Source organism: Buteo buteo, chromosome 4 (genome assembly GCF_964188355.1).
Source record: "Buteo buteo chromosome 4, bButBut1.hap1.1, whole genome shotgun sequence".
Taxonomy (NCBI): Eukaryota; Metazoa; Chordata; class Aves; order Accipitriformes; family Accipitridae; genus Buteo; species Buteo buteo.
Window position 1 is genome coordinate 33848221 of NC_134174.1, and position 22591 is coordinate 33870811.

General features: G+C 51.1%; 1 protein-coding gene across 1 annotated transcript; it reads right to left on the reverse strand.

Moving 5' to 3' along the window:
- Nucleotides 1-6423: 6423 nt before the first annotated feature.
- LOC142030608 (lipase member M-like) lies at nt 6424-20416 on the reverse strand. Its single transcript, XM_075026864.1, has 11 exons — nt 20314-20416; nt 10663-10782; nt 10185-10301; nt 9537-9757; nt 9312-9421; nt 8883-9016; nt 8036-8182; nt 7482-7553; nt 7001-7066; nt 6968; nt 6424-6818 (listed from the first exon to the last, which is right to left on the reverse strand). The coding sequence occupies exons 1-11, from the start codon at nt 20317-20319 to the stop codon at nt 6586-6588; spliced, it is 1227 nt and encodes a 408-aa protein (XP_074882965.1). The 5' UTR covers nt 20320-20416; the 3' UTR covers nt 6424-6585.
- Nucleotides 20417-22591: the final 2175 nt, after the last annotated feature.

Here is a 22591-nt window from a genome sequence, read left to right on the forward strand (position 1 = left end):
CCTGTGCTGTAGTATAGGAAATGTTTTTAAACCTTGAAAGCAGAAAGACATCACCCTTCAACCTAGCTGATCACCCCGAGTACAGCACCTCTTATGATAGATTGCAGGTCTTTGCATGCATTTCACCTGAACAAGAGAGAGAAGAGGGTCTGTCATGCTGTGGAAAGCTCCTTGAGGAAGGTTGTAGTTCCCTTTCAGGGGAACTTGAAAATTTCTTTCTGACTTTTGTTCAAGCCAGTTCCTTTTGGAATGTATGTGAGCTGTATTATTTTTGGTTGCACTTGCAGATCTGGCCATTTCATTTACCCTGAGTGGTTAGGAGGTCTCACTTCTTCCTTCAGTTCAACATGTGTCTGTAGACCAACTGAATGGGTGGAAAGCCCCATGTGCTGCACCATGCAGCATCTCTTGCATCATGGCATTTACAGAAAAAGCGGTGATCTCAGAGATGCCATGGTGTGTTGACAACTTTTTCTTTAGCCTGAAGGAAGAACAGTTCTTTTATAACAACATCCTTGTTTCTGTCAGTCAAAATTCTGAGTCTCATCAGAAAAACTTGATGTTAATGATGTGACCATCAGAAGAATCAGCATGTTTCAGGGAGGAAGAATCTAGTTGTGAGGTGAAGCAACGTTTCAAGGCGAAATTACTCAATGTTGTGCACTGGGGTACTGCCAAATTTTGCCTGTCATGCTTCCTTTAAAATTTCCTGGAAGATCTGCATCACCTAGAAGTAGCCATGAAAGGCAAAGCAGATTGATGAGAGATGGGGGGAAACACAGGAAACAATTTTGAGTGGAGAAGAGTCCTTCCAAATGCTGTTGTGGGTTATTTTTTATAACAGAATTTGTTACTAGAATTTGCTTGGTAGAATTGAATGGCAGTGATTCCTCTCTGATGCTGGACGTCCTTGTGCTGACCTTGCTGACCACTGTAGGATGCTACTCTTGGGCCAGCTGAAACACTCATCTTACCCCATAGTGTGCCTCCAGTAGAGCAGAACAAGACAGTCAGGACTCTTCCTGCAAAAAATCTCCCATCCTCCCAAGCCAACCATGATACTATTGAATGCTCCGTGATGGGTATTGCAAGTCTTTGCCAACTTGCTTTATCAATCCATGTAAACTTTTGGCATCTGCAGCATCCTTCAGTGAGAAGCTTCACGGAGTGACTCCTAGTGAAAACACAAGAGCACACCATGGCACAGTGGTGATGCTCTGTGTTTGTTCCTCTGCTGCTTTCTTCATAGGTCCTGTCCTAAGCTTTTCTTTGAAGAACAAAGTCAGCAAGCAGAAATGAAAATTTAATGAAAGTTATTTATGAAGAGAAGCTTGCATTCATTACAGTTTCCTGGCATATCACGAAGCCACGTTGTCATCATTAATAAATGATTTAATTCTTCACACATACCTCCCGCCCATTTTCTTCCTAAATACGTTGCTTCTGCTTCTGCCTCATTCCAAGAAGCTTTCTGTAAAATTGTCTTTTGAGGTAATGCTCTTTACCTAATCAGGTTTTTCAGTTTGTTCAAGACAGTCTGTTTCCAGTAAACACTTTTGTCTCTTCTAAAAAAAAGACTTGTAAATTTTATCAGATGATCAGATTATCGGATTAGGCAATTGTTTGCTTTTCTATCTTTAAGAAAGTCTCTAAGCATCTTTCTGTAGTACAAATTCTTGCTTAAGTTAATCCTGTTTAAACACATCTTTTTTTGTTTTTAATTCTCTCTCCAGTTCTACAGAAACAATTTGCCCAAAGCAAAAAAATGCAGCTTCACTTGGTATTTTGCCATAGGTACTAAAGGGCTTTTTTTCCCTGATTGCTTTGTCTCCTTTGTTGTGCCTAAACATTTTCTTTCTCTTTTAAAACCCTGAAACAAAGCTGTGACCCAAATCCTCACTGAAATGAAAATAAATCAGCTCCCAGCAGCAGGAGATGTTTGCAGATGAGTCACATGGCATGTGGCTGGACCCAGCAGGTGTATATAAATAAATAAATGAACAAACCCCAAATCCTTCCCCGGGGGCAGCAGCTCTACAGAGGGGACCAGAAACCCCCAGGCGCAGCCCCTCAGCCAGGAGTCAGGGATGCCCCAACTCGCCTGGGCCTGTGGTGTCCCCTGCCTCTGCTCCCAGTGGGCTGTGGTGGTGGACACCCGGGGAGCTGGGAAACACAGCACAGACCAGAAATCATGAATGTGCCAGTTACCAACCTGAGGTGATTTTTCTACACACTGATGCTGTTTTCCATCAGTGCTTTTACCCAGATGCTGCCGGGTAGTCCCGTCTCAGCTAGATGGGGCCATGGCTGGACCACAGACCCCAGGACCTCTTCTCACCACCGCTGCTGTGATGGGCTTGAGGACACCCCTAAGGCTGCAAACCTGTTCCTCACCAGCTGCCCAGTCTGGTCTGCTGTCCCTTGCTGGGACCCCTGGGATGGCAACCGGGTCCTTGGTGTAAATCAGCACTGCCGTGAGGCCACCACTCTATGGGAAGAGAAGACCTCTGTTATTGTGTGCCGGTTTGGTGGGAAAAGGTAATTGAAGCTGACAAGGCTGCATGCCAGACTCCACCACCTGCTGAGTCAGCAGATTGTCTCTTGGCTGACAGATGAACACGTGTCCCTAAAGAAAAGGATGTCAAAGAGGCTTTTGCCACAGGGCTCGCAAGCTCCTGGAAGAGCAAGTCGCAGCTGGCCAGCCCGAGGAGGAGCCGAGCTACTGCAGCACCAGCTGAAATCCTGAGGTCCCCCAAGGAGCAGTGGAGGGTTGTGAAGGGCTGCGAAGGCAGAGAGCCACGAGTGTCATCAGAGGGACAGTCTCAGCACAGGTCTCTTGTCAATGCCAGCTGGTGGGGTGGTCAGGGTGGTCCTGGCCCAATTGTCCTGGCCCCACAGGTCTCCCTTTCTCTCTGCCCAGCAAGGAGAAGTTGGATGGATGTCGGGGGCAGCTTTCCAGTGCCTGGAGGCGCCCGGTGAGCTTGGGTCCTTGCATTGCTCTTTGCCACTTGCTTCCCCATCAGTCATCCTGGAGGACAGGTCATGCTAACCCTGTCACCAAAGGACACCCATCTTGGTCTTAACCCACAAGTGCTGCCACTTGTTCCACCCTGCAATGCCTCCAACAAAGGTTTGGGAAACCAGTAGTCTGCTTCCATGTTAAACACCGTGTCATGTCCCCAGAGCCTGCCCAGGTTGTCCTCTTGGCATCTCCTTGGGGAGCAGAAGCAATACTACCTCTTGCTGTCCTCCTCCTCCCAGAAGCCACCAGCTCTGACCCAAGACACACGCAGGGATTAAGACAAGCTGTGAAATCTTACACAAACCAGTCGATCTTGTTCACGCGCCAGCGGGTTTACCAGCCAACACCCTCTTCGTTAAACTGTTTTGGTGGTGAGTGGCACCTGGACCAGCGGGCATGGTGCCTCCCAGGGCGCAGCCACAGGCCACCGGACAGGGTGCTGTCGCTGCTGGGATGAGGACGCCGTGACGGATGGAGAAGGAGCCCCAGGGCCAGGCAGCGTGGGGCCGTCACACCCTCTCTGAGGGCACGCAGCAGGTAATTCAGTGGTTTCATGCAAAAGGCGACATAGAGGCACCTATTTTCAGAAACAAAATTCCTAGTGCTAAACATGCATTTTAGCCAAAGGTCACGGCATACCCAAACCAGAAATTAAAGAGGAACAAAGACGCTCTTGTGCCTGCTCCGTCTTTTGTGCACTGAAATTATATCCATGTCAGGAATGAAACAGCCAGAAGGCAAAAGGCAGCATTGAGGTCTGAAGACTGCCAGGGGAGAGAGAAAATCACGAGTTTTTGTGGTGGGTCAACCCATCACAGCATTATGAGACGTCAAACCTCAGCCCTTTTGGTTTCTTTCTGCCACTGGAGGATGTCAGGGGTATCACGATTCAGACAAGGGGATCATGCCAGGCACAACACGAATTTCACAGTTAATATTTCCTCTTACTTCTCCTCTACTCATGTCTTCCCTTATGTCTTCTGACCAGTTCCCAGCCTTCTGCTCCTTCACCAGGGATTGTTCCAGTCTCTAGGATTTAATTTCTGATTTTTTTTTAATAGCTATGAACAGAAGTGGTACCTGGCTATTTTTTTATTTATTCATTTTTACCATAGACAGAACATGCACTTGAGAAAGCAGATATTTGCAGGTGTTAAATACATTTGTATTTCCACTTTCTTATTCAGAAATGCCAAAGAAGTTGGGGAAAAAAAAAACGTGTCTGGAAAATGATGTCCCAGTATTGACAAGATATATTGGGAAGAACCAGACAACAGCTGAAGGAAGGAGAGAAATGAGAAGGAGGGAAACTGGTAATCCATCCCATTGCTGCTGTGATTTCTATATCCCCCCAAATTTCTCATGGCCTGGAAAACTAGCCTTTTTGGGAAGGCCTGGAAATCTCTGACTTTATGGCCAATGTTTTTTCCTTACCTTCCTTATAGCAAGTACTTTAGAGATATAAGTGCGCAGGTAAATCACCTCTTCTCAGATATAGCCGCCAGGGCAAGTCTTGGTTGCCAGATAATTTAAAGTATATGGACTGAGGCAGCATTTCCTTGCTGTACCTTATTGCATATAGATGCAATAAACTTTCCCTGGAAACATTTTGGGCAAGAAAAAGAAATGAACCATGCTTTGGAACGTTCACCCAAGGAGCCCTTAGAGGCTTCAGTATTTTTAATTGGTCAAAGTAGATTGATGGAGAAATTGAGGAAGATACTGCTCTTCTCATGAGCACCCAGCACTCTAAAATAATGAGATGTGTCTTGTGCCACAGAATCGTTTTGCCACAAAAGAAGAGCTAGGCCTGGGCAAAACTGAGTAAAACAGGTGGTGGTCTGAAGACAGGTCTGTCTGCAGACAAGAGCCTGAGTGTAAATCCCTTTAAAATGACACTGGTTAAAAGATAAGTGAAATCTTTGTTCAGGCAAATGAGATGTCCGTCACAATAACATGTCAAGTGATGGTGAGAACTTCCCCTCGAGATGGAGGTAGCTTCAGTAGCACCTGAGGGATACATACTCCCCTGCTTGAAGGCTGCTTGAAAGCTCCTGTACCTTTGCTTTTCAGCCTGGTTAATCAGACGGAGACCGGTCAGACCACATGGGAATATACCTGGCACAAACACTTCTTCCTTGGGAAATACCTCGAATCAGGAGTATACCTCCATCTTTTCACCACCACCACCAGCTTGGCTTCTGTGGCCTTAACACGGGAGGCTGAAGCAGAAGTTCCAAACTGATGGACCCTTGCTCTGTCCCCACATCTGTCCTTCCCACAGCTCGTCCTGCTCCTGGGGCTGAAGAGTCCCAAGGAGATGGGACAGTGGAGCAAGAAGGCAGGGGGATGGTGGCAACACCCCTCCCATCCATCTCCCATGAAACCCAGTGCCCCTGTCCTGCTTGCTGCATCAGCAAAGCCACTTTGTCCCCATGTTTACATGGGATGAGGGTCACGCAGGATATTTCTGGGCTATTTATCTACAGCGTGAGCTCAGATCACACCTTCACACCTTTTGTCCTGTCTCTGCATGGACACCAGGTGTGCAGTGCTTTGGCAGGGGGGCCCTTGCCCCAAGCCCCATGAAATTCTGTTTTCAACCCCTGCCTTTTGTTCACAATGCTCTTTCCTTGCATCTTGAACTTAGATACACTTCACAGGTGAGCATCACACATCTCTTGGAGGTATGGATGGATGGATAGATAGATAGACAGACAAAGAGATAAAGGGATAGATAGAATAGATAAATAGGTAAATGAATGGATGGATCAATAGAATAAATAGGTAGGTAGACAGATAGATAGATACGTAACATAGGTAGGTAGGTAGATAGATATTTTTCAAACATACATGCTAAGAACAGAGCATTATTCTTAGGTAACACTGTGGGCCATGTTAAATTTAACTTCCTAGAAAACACAGCTGGGGTTTTGCCATAAGGCATACCCCAGGAGGTGGCGTGGGACAGTGTTCTCGGTGGATTATCTCCCAGGAAAGACCTAGTCTAACACCAAGGCCCAGATGTTTCCCTTTCACCACCTCTTAGGCATGTGGTGTGCATCGACCTCTCTGGTTTCATTCATGGGAGGAACTTTTCTCTCCTGTAGTCAGTGCTCACTCCCTCCAGCCTTTCCAGGGCCACAGACACAGTCACTTTCCACCCTTCCTTCACCTAAACCCACAATGGAAACCATATGTTCAATTTCTGGAGTAAAATTTTTTGCTTGCAATGCCCTGAGCCAGCAAAAGCTAAAAAAAAAAAGCCAAAACAGGGTCTTCTGCACACCTCACCCCAGCAATGGAGTGCAAACACAACTGCGGTGATGCCCACCAAGCAACGGGTTGGAGTTTGGCTGTGATACAAGAGTTTATTGCAACCTCTAGTCACAGAGGGCAGGCAGAAATTACACCATTACGTTTAAGGCATTAAATCAGTGTGGAACAGGGTGATAGGAGCCATTTTTAAGGAAGAGCAAAGTGGCAGCCCTCACACAAAACCCGTTCCCCCAGGCACATGGGAACAGGTAGGCTCCTCCATCCCGGGGCAGCACGTGGACCGTTCATGGATTTTGCTCCATCAGAGCGACCATTTGCTTGTACATGCACTGAGGGGCATCCTGACCCCAGTGGTGGTTGAAGTGGTTCCAGTCGGCGAAGTGCTTGTGACGAATGAGGTTGGTGATGCGTGGGAGTAAGCGCTGGGTCTCCGGAGGGGGATTCACCCAGTCCTCCCCACCGCTCCACAGGGCGGCCGGCACCCTCATCTCTTCTATCCTGTACAAGGGGGGGTGGTCTGGGAGGGGGGAAACGCTCCAGTTATTCGCGGGCTCTGACACTAATAGCAGTAATGGTTGGGGTGTGCTGCCCCTGGCATCCCAGAGGACTCAGGTCACACTGGCCACTGGAGGAGGCTATCCCCATCCTGGTCCTAGCCAGCCTTACCCTCTGCTCCTCCTTCCACAAGTGCCCGTTTACCTGGTTGTACTTCTCCTGGTTCTTCTCCCCATAGTCAAATTGCTTGAACTCCCCAGTTTTGGCAGTCTGAAAGGCAGAGGCAAAGGGTTAAACGCTGTGCAGGTAATGCCTTGGATCAACCCCACCATGAGCAAAGGGCAGCGGCAGGGTCCAGGTGAGCGTTCTCTGCCCAGCACAGCCCTGGTGCCTGTCCCATGGGCCAGAGCAAGGAGAGAATCCAAATTACACCTACATGGGGTCCTTACCCGGGGTGGAGGTGGGCATCTGGGTGGCTCTGCCTTGGCCAGCCAGAAGCAGTAGCTAGCAGCTGTGGCTTTTGAGACACCTTGGTGTAGCAACTTCAAAATAACTTTTATTGGCTTTGTCTGAGTCTACCTCCTTACCTGTCTCCAGGGTGAATGAAGCAGCATTGTAAAATATCATATTCACAGATTAAGAGAAAAAGCATCGGTTACAATCATTATAAAATCAGAATCTCTACCTGTCCCCAGTGGAGAAGAGTTTTTACTGATGTATAGTCTGGAAAATGAGCTAGGTATACATCCAGTCGGCTCTACGGGAAAAAGAAAGTATTTTCTGAGTTGGGAATGATGAAAATCTGTCTAGGCAAAAAAATCGTTCTGTCTTATAACTGTGATATAAACTTTATATTCTCCAGCAGTTTTATTCTGTTCAGGACTAGGAGTAGCTTTTAAAGGTAAACCAGTTAACCACCACTTTAAAATGGAAATACAACGGGTCCAGTAAATTTTGGGTGGGTTTTTTTCTGTAAACATGTTGCAGGTCAGCACAAAATGAGGCAGGAGTTACCTTTCCTTTGCAGACAAAACCACAAGTGATTCTTTCCTACCAAAGCCTCCATTAGGTTCAAAACCCCAACACCACTGAAAGAAATCTTGAAATAACCACTGCCTTGGCCAGTGCTTTTCACACCTTATTTTGTTTTTTTATACTCATTTTTTTATCTCGTTAGCTATCTCCAGGTGTCTAGGAAAACTGGAGTTGGCTGTGACCTAGAGAGGCTGGTACACCCACCACATTCAAGTTCTTCTTGTTGTACCCGCCAATAAGGAAGATCTCATTTTCACAGACTTCAGCTGTCAGCACGTTGCTGCATGTCTCTGCAAGGGTGGCTCTCTCCTTCCTCCCCACCAGAGTCAGCTGTTTTGTTCCAAATATCACCTGCAAGACCGCAAGGAAACAGGTCACGACAGGTCCTGCAACGCATGTCCCCTCTCCGCAGGAACTGCTTGTCCCCAGCCAGAGCTGACAGGCAACTCCTCAACATGGTTGTTGACACATTTGGGCTAGCCAGCCTCTCGAGGAGGTTGACCCATGGTTGCACCCGACTCTTGGAGCAGCACGAAACCATCACTGTCCTTTCCACGCCATGCCGTCGTCCCCATCGTCCTGGTGCATCATGTCTACAGGACCAGCTTCCGAAGGTCAGCCCAGGATGGCCAGACTCATACCATTCACCTTCCATCTCTGTTGACAGATGCTGCTCAGGTGAAGCACATCCAGGGAGAGTGCCAGCTCCCCTTCCAGCCCTTCTCCAGCCGCTGGAGCAAAGAGTGGAAGGTAGGCAGCGTGGGGCTGCTCTGAGCACCTCCTGGGCTACGGGACTGGAGTATGGTGAGGTCAATAAGCAAAAACATAATCAGTAATGATAGAAAGGTACGGATATTTTAAATGGTGAAAATTGGTTGTGCTCAGCTGGGTGGAGAGGGACAGCCCTGCCGCTGGCGATCGCCCATCGCCCCACACGTGTCTCCAGTGCCTGCTGCAGGCATGGGCTTGGTGCACAGGGGCAACACAGGGGATGTAAGTCACCAAAAGCTCCCGGGTTTTGGTAGTAATAACACACAAACACCTCATGTACCTTCAGCACCACATCTGGTAAGAATGGTATCTTTAACACGGGGCCTTTGACGTGATGAAAGGTGTAGAGAGGAGCCAGCACAAAGAGTTTGATTTTCTCAGCCAGCTGCGGCATGCTCGAAAATGCTATGAAGCCTGAAAAGCAGCAAGAGATCACAATGATAACCCTAAAAAGAGCAACGCTCATCCCACATCCACTGTTTGAGACGCAGGGTCTGAACAAAATGAAACGATCCTGGATGTAAGCACAGTCCAGGAAGGCTGGGCAAGACATGGCAATCATCTCCTGTACAGAAAGACCAAGAGGTGAGGCAGGAAAAGTGGCCCCATGGGCCAACATAGCCCTGTCCCCAGCATTCTCCAGTTTGGGACAGACATCGATGTCCCTCTCCAATGGCATCCCAGCACCCTGCTCCTCCTCCTCACTTACCCAGAGAGTTGCCCTGAGCGTGGCCTATGTAGAACAGTTTTTCCTGCCCCGTTTGCCTTAGGATGAAGGCCACCATGGCAGGGAGGTCGTACATGGCCATCTCGTGGAAGCTGGGGAGCAAGGGGAGAAGCTGGAGGAGGTGCCCATCTCCCAACCTCCCATGGACATCAGGTGATTGGCACTGGCAGCCCAGCATCCCAGACCCATCCTTGGTGGCTTCCTCACCTGAAATCCCAAAACTCCTCTTGGTCGACAGAAAGGCTCAGGTGCTGGCGGGACCAGCTGTTGCCCCGGCTGTTTCCAATCCAGACATCGTACCCCGCGTCTGCGAGGATGAAGCCCAGGCTGTTGTTGGGGAGGTTGTCCACCCAGTCACCACCATCTAAACTGAAGCCATGCACTATCAACACGGGTGACCTGGATCCTGAAAGAGGAGAAATCAGGTACTTCACATGAGAAAAACCCTTCCCATATGGAAATAAAACGGCCCTGTGCATCTCTGTATTACTTTCTGCAGGCTGCACATTAAATATCCCCTTCTCCCATGCTTTCCCTGGCTCTGCTGGTGCTTTTTTTGTTTGAAGGACTTTTGCCACCCCTGTCCCTGAGCTGTTAAGAAACCTTGGACCAGGGCAATGGTTTTGCTCCAGGGAAGGAGCCACTGGGGCTCACTGGGCTGCTCTGCCCTGTCATGGACACAGCAAAACATGGTGCTGCATCCCCTGCATCCCCAGGGGCAGCTCAAGGCAGCTGGGCAAAAGCTTCTCATCCCTCTTCCAGCTGCTGAAACTGTGTCTGAAGGCACGGGCATTTGCACTGTCTCATCTCTGAGCAGGGTCACGGCTGCTTCACCCTCAGTGAAACCGAGCCCACCTGAGTGCCCAGCATCCCCCTTGCCACGGGGAATCGGTTGAGGCTGAGGAAGTAGCTGTCCTCTGTCAGCACATCGTACTCCTCGCTGGGATACCCGTGGAAACGGATCTTCTGGCTCTGCAGGGACAGCAGTCCAGAGAGAGAGAGTGACCCACTGGTGTCCATCACCCCACACCTGACCCAATAACACCCACTCCTGCCACCCACCCTCTCTGGTGTCACCTCTGCCTGCAGACACAAGACCTGAAGGTCCATCTACATTAGAGGAAGACCAAGCTGAGGTCATGAAGTGAGTGACACCCATGCAAATAGAGGAAGCTCTTGGTGCCCCTAGCCCCCCACTCCCGGCTGACCCCAGGCGCAGACGCCAGGGTAAGGGATGGGGACACCCCATCTGGTCCCTCGGGAAAGACTTTGGGCACACCGCCTGGGGAAGCCCAGGTCCCATGGGGATGTGTTTGCCCCCCCTGACACTTACAATGTTCATGAACCGCTCAGGGTTGCCGTGGCTCACTCCGGCATGTGGGACGGCACCGCCAAGCCCCTGGGCCAGGCATAGGGCCACCAGCAGCAGCCACATCTCAGGTCTCTGCAGCGCCTGGGGAAGAGCAGCATTGGCATGAGCAGGATGGTGGGCGTGCCAGAGGCGTGAGCAAATGCTGTGAAGCTCTGACATCACTGGCAGCATCACCAAAGCCTGATGCTGCAACATGCTTTGGGCATTTTGAGCCCAAACCATGCCAGCTGAGGCACTATATGGGACCCTCTGACTGGCACTGGGCACCCTGCAGCATCCTGCAGCTCTGGCTGAAGCCAGCTGAGCAAGAGCACCCAGCAGCACGCAGATGGCGAGAGCTGGGTGTCCCCAGGGGATGAAATGGAAAAAGGCCACATCTGGCCTGGGGGGTCTGAGCCAGGCACAGCCAGGGCTGGCAGGGGCCCAGGGAAAGCCATGTCTGCAGCTGCCCAGATCTCTGGTTTGACCACACAAAGCTGCTTTTATGGTCCCCGCCTTGAGTGTTAAAGGCCTCTGGTGTTGCTGCTCATCACCTGGCACAAGCAAGTCCCCTCTCCAGGTGGGGGTGGCTGCTCCAGCAGATATGCGACCAGCCTCTGAGAGCCCTTTGTCCACCTGAGAGCCACATTCACACCATGTGGGTGGAGGGCCGCCAGCTTAAGCTTTGTATTTTTAGAGGTGTCTGAATATGTCAGTATTATCTCCCACCAAAATCAACCTCCTAATGCTTCCCAATCCCCTGTGCAGTTAGGAACCCACCCCAAGCGTGTCTTGCTGACCCTTCCCACCTGGCTCTGGTCCAGCTGCAACCGTAGTGTGGGACAAGCAGCCTCCAGCCATCCCCTCTCTGGGAAAAGCATCAGGATACTTTCAGGGAAAGCATCCTCCCCCAAGCAGGAGGGGCCGTGTCAGAGCTCTGTTCTGCAGGAGCTCCCCTTCTCCATCCCTGCCTTGGATGGTTTATAGCTCATTGCAATGTGCTCCTGGTGTGCCCTGCTGCCCCCCGCACCCCAGCTGAAGGGGATCCAGACTTCAGGACAGGCCCAGCGAAGTCCATTTCCCTGTTGACCCTGTTGCAGGAGCTAGAAGAGACTCTCTGCCTCCCGGAGGAGGTGTCTGGATGCATTTTCCCAGCATCCTGCCAGCATGGAAACGTCTTCCTGGGCTGCTCAGGAAAACGAGAACACCTACCCACTGCACAGCACCATGTGGGCAACAGAAAAAACTCACTCACACACATTAAAACAAAGTGTTAACTCAAGTCTTGCTCTGTGTTCAAGTCCACCACCAACATCTTGATGCCTTCATCTCCCTGTGCAGGTGAGGACATCCTGCGATTAAAGTACTGTGGTGGTTGAAGGAAGGAGAAGTCGAATTGCCCCGTGATCCTGTAGACAAACAGCATTACTAAACCCAGTCTCCCTTACTGCCACTTGTCCTGTCCAGCTGCCAAACACCAGTGGCCACAACTGCAAGCTGGGTTTTAAGGTGCTTTTAGTCTGTAGCCTCTCCAAACTCCATGTGGAAGGAAGGTAGGAAGGACAGCAGGAAGGAAGGAATGACAGTGGCCGCCTTCTCACCAGGCTCAATCGCATACAAATGCAGGCAAGATGTTGCAGGCCATCCCTGGGTACATCAGAGACAGACCAAATTACTGAAATAGCCATTTCAGCAAGCAGTGTGGTTTACAAGGGACCAAGAAGCCAAGCCTGCACAGGAATTAGGAGATGACAGAAGGGCCCTCCCCACACCAGATACAACAATATGCTTCCCAGCACTGTTTTCCTGATGCAAAATCCACCCTGAGTTTTCATACCAAATTGCATTTTCTTGATGAGCATGTCACTTAGGAAACAGCTTCTTTCCCTTGGGTCTACACCTTAGCTTTCAAGGTTTGGCTGGACAAAACCAGAGTGGCCTAAGCTAGCACTGGGCATGATCCTGCTCTTAGTAGGAAGTTGGACCAGAGGTCTGTGGAAGTCCCCTCAAAAAGCCATGGCTGGGCTGGACCCAGCCGGAGCAGCCTTTCCCCATCCCATGGGAGGAGAGGTCTCCATCCCTGCTGAGCTCTTCCCCCATGGTCCATGTCCCCCACATCTGCAGCCAGCCCTGAACTTCATCATCATATGCAAGAGGACCTTCCACTGCCCCATGATCGGCAAGAGCCCACAGGCCTGGGGTGTCTGGGGCTTGTGCCTGGCTCACAACCCTGCACATTTTGTGATGAGGATTTCCTCCACCCAATGGCCCCTCGCCCTGCTCCTGAGCAGTGGCACTAAGATTTCCCATATGTCTTGGAGGTCACCACCATAGCTGAAGGCTCTGCTGCCCACACCAGTGTCATCCAGATATTATGGTGGCACACCACAGTAGCCATGACCTGTGACAAGCTGTTCTACAAAGTCCACAGACATCAGCATGACCACAGACAAAGCATTCAGCCACTTACAGAAGCAAATCCTTCTTGTATCCCAAGAGATTAAAGCCTTTGTGGCAGAGGAAGTATTAGTCTCTGTGCATACCTGTGGCATTCAGCAAGCACTATTAGACTCCTGGGTTTTGATGTAAAAACAGGGTAGGAACACATAAAGACCAGCCAAAATGACAGTCCCCACCTCCTGCACCCAAGTTGTAGGATCAAGCAAGTCATCAGAGTCGTGTCCATCCCCAGGTACCTGGCACACGGTCTGGAGCCAGCCTGCGGTGGAGCATTCCCTGCTCCTGCCCCAGCAGAGGAGGACTCAGCAGAGGAGATTTCAGCTCTCTGCCTCGCAGGGGACCTGCCCGCCCTGCCCAGCCAGCCTTGCCTCCACAGAGCTTGGCCACAGCAGGGCTATCTCCTCCAGCCCCTGACTGCCCATCTCTAGCTGGTGCTGCTGCATGCTGCCACGCTTCAGAGCTTCAGCACCATCTGATGGCACCCCTGGGCTCAGACCCCCAGAGTTTTGGACCACTCAGCTCAGCTGTGGGTCCTCCTGCAGGTTGCCTCTGGCACCAAGCCGAAGTATGTACCAGAGCACATCAACAAACTTGAGAAGAGCCCAACAGTGCCTTCCTCAGAAGAGAGACTGCAACATGTCCCACCATCCAAACCCAGAACCGCTATCTCTAGTGGCAAACTGCTGCTCAGCTGTGAGTCCCTGGCCACAGGCAAGCAGGACAGAGGTAAGCAGAGATGGTCTCCGCTCCTTCTCAGACGTGCCATTCCCCATGCATCAGCCCAGGATAATCCAACCAAGCCAAAGCTAGGGGTGCAGGGACACCCCATCTCCTCCACAGAGCCAAAATGGGTGGAGACCCAGGAAAACATCTAACCACAGCCAGGAGGACTCACAGTGCTCCCTCAGCTCACTGGGAAGCACCGTAGCTCATGCTTGCAAAAAACGAGGAGCTCAGATGCAGAACTGCAAAGCAGACACTTCAGAGGACACTTTAACTGCGATGGTGACCAAAACCCAAGTTCTCCATGCATAAAATGAATAACTGGAGGGACAATAAAGCCTCTTGACTTGGTTGGAATCCTTTCTTTCAGCAACAGCCTGGGCTAGAAGGACAGTACGCATTGCATGTCAACCTGACCTGCTGCTCCAGGCCCATCTGTGCAGTCGGGAGAGTTGGCAGCGCTGAGCGAACCTGTCCTCTCGGCTTATAAAGACACACAGAGAAGCTGGAACTCGTCCATCAACATCTGAAAGCCCAATCCCCCTCCAATCACCACCCACTCTTCCTCTCCAACCCAATGATTCAGATGCGGCATCCTGAACTCCAGGAAGCTCAGCAGCAAAGCGCCACATCTTGAAGGTAGATAACGAGCTGTTGGGTAATGTCCCCATCACTGTAATACCCAGGCCTTGGGGCATCCTGCAGTTGGGAGTTGCATGTTTGGCATACCTCTGCAGAGGGATTCCAGGTGCCTCATCTGTAATATGAAGGGCAACATGCTCTGGGGTTGCCAGACAGGTCACTGGCTGCTCACACTTGGCTTTCCTGGTGTAGGTACCCATTGGCAGTGCATGTCAGCTCTGCATGTCAGCTCTGCATGTCAGCAGCGGGCACAAGGATGACCACACTGCCTAGAGGAGGAGGCGCAATCATGCCTGGATTGAAAGGGAAGAGGCAGAGGAAAGGAAGAAGAGATACCAGGTTCACATGACGCTGATGGTCTGACTTTTATCAATGTGGAGATCCCAAGAATGGAAATCCAAAGGGTGCAAAGCAAATCTCACATGGGCAAGTGTGACAATCAGCCCTCCACGATGGCTCTGCATCTGCAGGTCCCTTCAACCACGTGTCTTCCAGCCCCATCACCTCTCCTCCTGCCAGGAGAGCAATGGTGGTGGGAAGGAACCTCTGGGGTCTGCATCCCAGCCTCCCATTCACAGTGGGTCTGTCGCCAGCAATTGTGGCTCTGACTAGCCGAGGTGGACCCATGTCACTGCAGAGCAGCATCCAGGAAAAAGCTAGGTGGGGGAAAACAAGCATAACCAGCCTGGCATATGGGACAGCAATTAATGCATTAACAGTTTCTGGTCTATGCTGTGTTTCCTAGCTCCTGTGCAGTGCTCACTGAGAATGAGAGACTGGGGTCCCACCTGGGTGTACTTCTGCCATATCTCTCATGGTTGAGATATTGGACTTCGCCACTTTCTGCCAGCTGGGGAAAACAGGACAGTTAGCATGGGAGCTGCACAAGGTCACAGCCCAGATCCACCCTTCCTTGCACTACCCCATGGACCCTCAAGAGCTTCCTGAGAACCTAGGACCCCCTCTTCTCCTGGTGGGACATGGGTATTGATGCATGGACCAAAGCACAGGTGGAGTGCTGGTGGAGCCCTGGGACAGCAGGCTTACGGTTCACATGCCCCAATGTATCGCCTTTGACTATGGTCCCTGCATGTAAAATAAATAATGAGATCTGAAGTATTGGCCGTAAACATAATTTTGAAAGTCCTCTCCCCATGCCACAGCCCTGCTCATACCCTCCCTGGGCATTTACTGCCAGCCACCTCTGGACATGTGTCTGCCCTGGCCATGCTGATGTGCCCTTGGTTTTGAACTGCTTTTGAATGTGACTTTAATGGCAGCAAAGACATTAAGAAAGAAGTGTTCCTCCTGCCTGTGGGTTATGCAAGTCCCAGGAACCACAAGTCTGACAGTGGACTCCGAGTCGGTGCCTTGATCTGAACAAGCAACAAATGTGTTTCGCCAGCATCATGTCTCCGCAGGACCACCAGCAAGTCAGGCTCTTTGCAGGGAGCTTCAAGTCCAAAGTCTGTGATGCAATCGGTCACCTGGGTTAGAAGAAAGCCCAGGCCAGGACTGAATTGGAATCCACTCATTTCACAGCACAACCATTCGATTTGCAAGTCAGGCTGCATCATTTCCAGGGCCAAACCAGCCTGACTGGAGAAGAACCCTTTCACACCAGACCCAGCTTTCTTCCTTGGGTCCTGACTCATAAGCTTTAATGGCAGAGTTTGTATTGGGAAGTTATTCGAGGACATCACTTTGGAGAGCAAATTGGACTCATGTGGCAAGACACAAGGTGATAGGTCTATTGCCAAATACATCGGTCTAAGGCAGGTTTGCCTGGGCAGCTTGCTCCTCCTGGCAGCCATGTGCACAAGAGGTGAGGAGCTGCCCTGGCTGAAGAGAATGTAGGTTTCATGCACACAGCAGCAGCCTGGCCAAAAGCTGGAGTTTCCACTCCATGGGTGCTTATTTCTTCTTGAATTCGGGTGCCAACAGACACACCACCATCCTCCCTGAGAAACAGAGCAGCCCATTCCCGTACAGTGGGAGGATCTTCACCTCACTGATTGATATATTTTGTTCAGTGCTACCAAAACAAGCAGGTTTTGCTCTTTGCACCACATTGCTGTGAGGTGGTGACTGGAGGCCACAGAGATGTCCTGCCATGTCTTCCATGGACTAAGTTTATCCACAGCTCTGGAAGGACAGTGTCACCTCGGTTGAAAGAACTCAAGGAATGAGCATCCAGGTGGGGAATTAGCCCAGCAGAAGACAGAATGCATCACAAAGTGCTCCTGACTCTTTTGGGGTAGTATCACAGATGAGCAGAATATTTCCTCTGTCAGTGTGAAATACATCTGGCTTGGATGGACCCATGTTTATTGTGGTTTTCACCAACAGAATTATTGTTTGTTTGTTTTCCTAAATTTAAATGCTCACATGAAAGAGCAGGATGTGTCACTTTGCAAGAGCTTCATTTAATTACAGGGCCTTTGGACGCCGTTCCCCACACCCAGCTGAGCTCCTGGAGGAAATGGGCTGGTTCAGTAACTCAGTGCAAGGCTGTGACTGCTCACGTGGCCTTTCTCTGAGCACAAATGTCAGGACTCAGATTCAGGGCTCATGGTGCTGATAGCACAGTGCAAGCAATCCAGAAGGCAGCATTTATTTACCTGCAAACTTGTCCTGTAGCCTTTTTCCAAACTCTTTTACAGTGGCTTGTGCAAACCAGAGCATCTATATCTGGTGCTTCTGGTGGATATAACATGTTCAGTAGAGGACATTTAGTGTTTTGAAGAATGTGGAGAGGATACAGTGCAAAACTAGTTTGGGGTTTGGGGTTTTTTTTTTGAGTCACCTGGGGTATTGAAGAAAATGCAATGAAACCCAAAGGAAGCATAAGAAGTATAGAGGACTTGCAGCAACACTTCCCCTGAGTCAAGCACCTATAAACACTTCTGCCAATGACCTTGCTGCTCACTGCACTCCTACTTGGTCTGAATGGACATGTTTGCAGCCGCTCCTGCCTTGAAAACAGCTGCATAGAGGTGGCAAAATACTGGGCTAGGAATGCCCTGTCCTAATTGACCTTTCAGGCAGGATCAGGCATGGACCTGACAAGGCAAAGGTAGGTGTTCCTACTAGGAAAGAGTGCAAACCATGCTGAGAAGTGCCATAGAACAAAGTAGGCGTTTAATCATCAACTTGATCAAGAAAAAGATCCAAGGCTTTATTTTGTAGGGTGTTGTACCTTGTACTGAAAGCCTCAACCACAGGTACCCATGAAGAATGTAAACACAAGTAAAAAGTGAAGAAGTGGCATGGAAAGCCACCAGCATGTGATTGCTAGAGCAGAAGGCATACAAGATATTACTGGATGCCAAGAAGAGAAAGATTTTGTAACAGCTTCCCATTTGAGGCAAGATGGTTTTGTACTCTGACTTCTACCCTGTCCTACAGCATTACAGGAATGGTATTTCCTGTATCAACACTGCTAAAGGGTTGTCCCAAGAAAGGCCTACATAATAAATTATGTCTTGTCCAGTGCCCTGCAGAACAAGATCAACAGTCGGTTGTGTGGGGAAAACATTATTTTGTCTCTTCCTTGCTCCATAAGTTGCAGGCGTTATTCCCATCAAATATACAACATGACTAACACTGAGTGTGTCTGCGTGGGGCTCTGCAAATGATGAGGGGTAGGCATCTGATGGTGGGTCAGGGGCATCAAGAGTGGTGACTGTTACTCAGAGCTCCCCAAAACATACATGGCAGCCACATCTGCCCAGTAGCTGCAATCAGGTGTCTGTGCCTGCTGAGACCCACATTTGGCATCACCGATGGCATCACTCCTGAATGCCATGCCTTCTGCCCACGGCCCAGCTCCCCTGCTGACTCACGAGGAAGCTTTGCAAGAGCTTGTGTCAGCACAGAGTCCCAGCAGCAATGCCAAGATCTCTGGGACACGCTCCCCTCCAGCACATCACCCATACCACAGCCTTCCTACAGCTAAACCCAGTGACACTGGCCGTGCTTTTGTCCAAAGCCCAACCTTCTGGTGACTACAGGAGCCTGTGCAGGGCAGGGAGGTCCCTTTCAGTAACCCACTGGTCCAGCAAGGGACCATTACAATGCATCTGTCCCAGTAAGATGCTGACCACCAGGTGCAAAGGCTGCTCCTTCTTTTGTTCCAGGAACAAAAAGTGTCACACAAGAAAGAGCAGATCATGTTGGCTTGACACCTACAACAGATCAACTCTTAAGTCTCTGGGTGAGACGCTGGTGAGGCATAACTGGTAACTCCCATCTGCAGGGACCAGGTGCCCCTTGGCAGCTTGGCCATCAGAAAAAGCCTTGGGGAACCCTGAAGCTGTTTCCTGTCAAGCAGAAGTTGTTATCAAATAGCAAGTGATGTGTCTGTCCTTTCTGAAGGAGCTGTTTCTTCCACTGCGCTGGTCCCTGTGTGCAGACATGGTGGACAGCCCTTACTTTTCTGGCAAGCAGAGCAGAAGTGAGAAAATTCACCTTGGAGGGAAGAGGGCAAAGGGCAAGACAGACTCTAGGAACCATAGTGGGGCCACCTCAGCCTGGGGTGGCAGTGCCAGCTTCCCCAGCACCCTGAATCCTGGTGTGCCTCCAGGCATTGGAAAGCTGTCCCCAGCTCCTGGGCAGCTCCAGGCAGCTAAGCCCATGGTCATGACACAGCTGAGAATGTGCTAAGACAAGCCCTCTCATGACACCTATGGCTCTCCTCCCTGCACCCAGAGTCATTTCACAGCCCTCCGCAGCTTCCCTGGGGACCTCAAGGCTTCCAGCACACGACTGCAGCAGCTTGGCTCCTTGTCGAGCCAGCCGGTCATGGCTTGCTCTTCCAGGAACCCATGAGCCCTGTGCCAAAAGTGGGTTTGGCATCCTTTTATTTAGGGATGTGTTTGTTAACACTGGCAGCCACCTGCATGCCACCCAACAGAATGTGAGAAGGTGGCTGTGGATGGCACTGCACACTGTTTTCAGCTGAAAAAGGAGGAAAGATGTCACAGGGCAGGCAAGCTGCAGAGCTGGGCTGGCGCCAGCTCATCCCCAGCACACGTGGGCTGAACTCAGGCCACTGTGCATCACTCAGAGATGTGAGGATGTGGCTGAGGTATGAAGGGAGACTGCATCTGAGGACCATCAGCAGGAGCCAACAGTTGCATGGCTCCCTCCAAGGCAGACAGCAGAAGCAATGCAAGGAGAAGACACCAGGCTTGGGAATTACATTGCCCACTGCATAAAGATGGGCTGGAAAGAGCTCTTGGTTATTGTTCAAAGACCAAGACACCCCATAAAACCTGGATCCCAACCCAAAGCTGCCTTTCCCCCACCACTTCCAGCATCAGGGACAACCTCCACCAGCAGATATGACATGAGACCCTTCTCCCTCAGCTTCCCCACCACCATGGCTTAGGCATCCAATACCACTCCAGTGACACCTCAAAGTCTTACCCCCTCCTTCCCACCACCCGGGAGCCTGCAATGGCTGTGGAGATGCTCCCCAAAGCCTGCTCCTCCCTAGCCCAGCTCATGACCTTCAAGCTGTGGTTCTCTGCAGTGGTCACACACCATCCCCAGTGCAATCTGCTGTCAGCAGAGCAGGCTCAGACAGAGGGGGCTCCTGAGATGCGCAGAGGTCTGCAGGCAGACCTGCACACTCCTTCTCCTTGCAGAAGCTCCCCAGAAAGCCCCCAGGTGCAGCAAAGCCAGGTCCCACCAGGATGTGGGCAGGGACACTGCCCACCAAGGGCAGCAGGTAGAAAGGAGTTAGGCACAGTTCTGCCCGTGCTCCCTGTGTCTTTAAAGGCAGCTTCTGGCCTCCAGGCTCACCTTCATCTACCTCAGTGGCTTGCAGCAAAGCCTGACGTGTCTTCCTCAGTCCTTCAGAGGGCCTTCCTTTCACACCCTCTCCAGAAATCCCTGCTCTCCTCTGTACCTCTCTGCACAAGCTGCGAGCCCACAGCTCGCCCTACACCTACCCCTCTAATTCTCCAGCCCCTGCCCCACCTCCTTAATCTCTCCTCCAGGACAGGCTCAGCTGCTCTGCGGGAAGGATGACGCCTCACCTGGCCCTCCCGCTCCCCTCAAGCCGGAGGAGATGTGTGTGTGGATGCAAGCCCTGGGAGGGGATTATTCCCTCTGCTTGGTATTGGGGAGGCCAAATCGTGATGCTGTATCTGATTTGGGGTTCCCAGGGACTAGTGAGACACCCTCAAATTGGAGTGAGCCTGGGGACACCCTGGAGATGGTGGGTGGAGGGCAGGTTGTGCAAGGAGAGGCTGGGGGAGCTGGGCTTGCTCGGTCGGACCCAACGGCATCTCCCCCTGCCCAAAGGGGTCCCGGAGGTGCCGGGGCTAGACTCTGCTTGGAGGGACACAGCAAGGGCCCCAGCTGCAGCATGGGAAACCCCATCCGGCCCCAAGGCAACAGCCCGTCCCCGTGCGAGTGGGGTGTCCCAGGGACGGGGCACTGAGCAGTGGGGGATCCCCCTGCTCAAAGGTGGGTATTCACCTGCCAAACAGGTTCAGATGCATTTCAGTGGGTTGCCTGGCAGATTCAGAAAGCCGCTCACTGGATCAAGCCCTCGGCTTTTCCTCTTGGCCTGGGCAGCCACATGTCAGCGCAAGTCCCTCTTGGCACGTCCTTCGGCTTGTGAGCACAAAGAGACCTTTGCTTTGCATAGCAAAATACCCCTGAATACAGGGGTGAAAAGCTACTGCATATTCCCTGAGAGCACCCAGCACACGTGTGATGGTTGTCACCTCCCTGTGGCTCCATCTGTCCATCTAAGGGTGGGCTCCTAAAAACATGCACCTCACCAAGAGGCTCACAGAGCATCTGAGAAGATTGCTTTGGCACCGTCTGCTCAGCCATCACCGTTTTTCTGTCGGTACAATTTAAATGGTGCCCAGTGCCTTCAGCACAATGAGCATGCGCATGGCCAATAATCAGCAAAATCATAGCTAGAGTCAGGATGTGGTTTCCCCCACCAAGCAGGAGCTGAGAGATACTGAGGGGCCTGGGGACACTCAGGTTGGAAAGGACGGAGCCTGTGAAGGTGCATCTCCAGGGCTGGACCTGCCCCTTGGCCAACACCGCGGCCACACAACCCGCTGCCGAGGGAGGAAACCATGAAGGGGCTGCTCTACCCCTCACAGCCCAGAGTCCAGGGGACAACTGCCTCTCCTTGAGGCCAACGCTGTCTTTCCACCCCGCTGCTGACCTGCGGTGGTTTGCAAAATAGCTTCAGGTGGAGGGAGGGGGTTAGTCATGTAAGCAGTAAAATGATAAGGTAGCAATGGACCTCAGCGCAGACTGCACAAAACCATGCTTCTCCCCCTGGTCACAAAGGAGGAAAGCAAACTGGAGACAGAGGTGCCCTGGGGTTTGGGGGTTTTTTTTCCGTCTTTGCACTGTCCTACTGACAAACCAGAAAAACCTGGGCTCAAGTTTTTTGCTAAATTAAACTCAACAGCACAGATGCCCACACAAGAAGAAACACCTCACCTGCTCTGCATCAGAAGGAACATCAATAAGCTTTATAACCGGCTGAAAACCATGGAGGACTTATGGAGGGGGCTTATTTCTTCCCTTCCTGCTCCTCCACAGCTGCAGAGCAAAGAAATGCAGAGTCAACCAGGGCAGCAGCCGCCTCTGGGGTCTGTGGTCCGACCTCAGCCCCCATCAGAGCCAACTTCACAGCTGCAGCAGGTTGTTGAGGGCCCAAAATAACAACATGACTTATCAATGCATTATAATAAATGCAAGGAAAGCACACCTCTTGCCCAGCCGAAGCAGCACAAACACAACCGGTAGCGTTACAGTTCATAACATGGATGTTCATAACCCAGCCAGACTGCACTTTCCCATTTTCCCAGCAGAGAGGGCTCCATCCCAACAGAGCTCCTGCCCTGGGTGGCCACATCCAGGCTGCAGAACTCCTTCATGAGGTGGCACCTCATACTCGAGGAGAGGTGGATGACCATGGGAGGTTTTTTTAAATATACCCAAACGCTACACTTTCCACGAGGGTTTGGGCAGGAGGTCATCTCCCTCACCAGCGCTTTCACAGCACCTTCTGCTGCCCAGGCTTTCCCTTTTCCTTCAG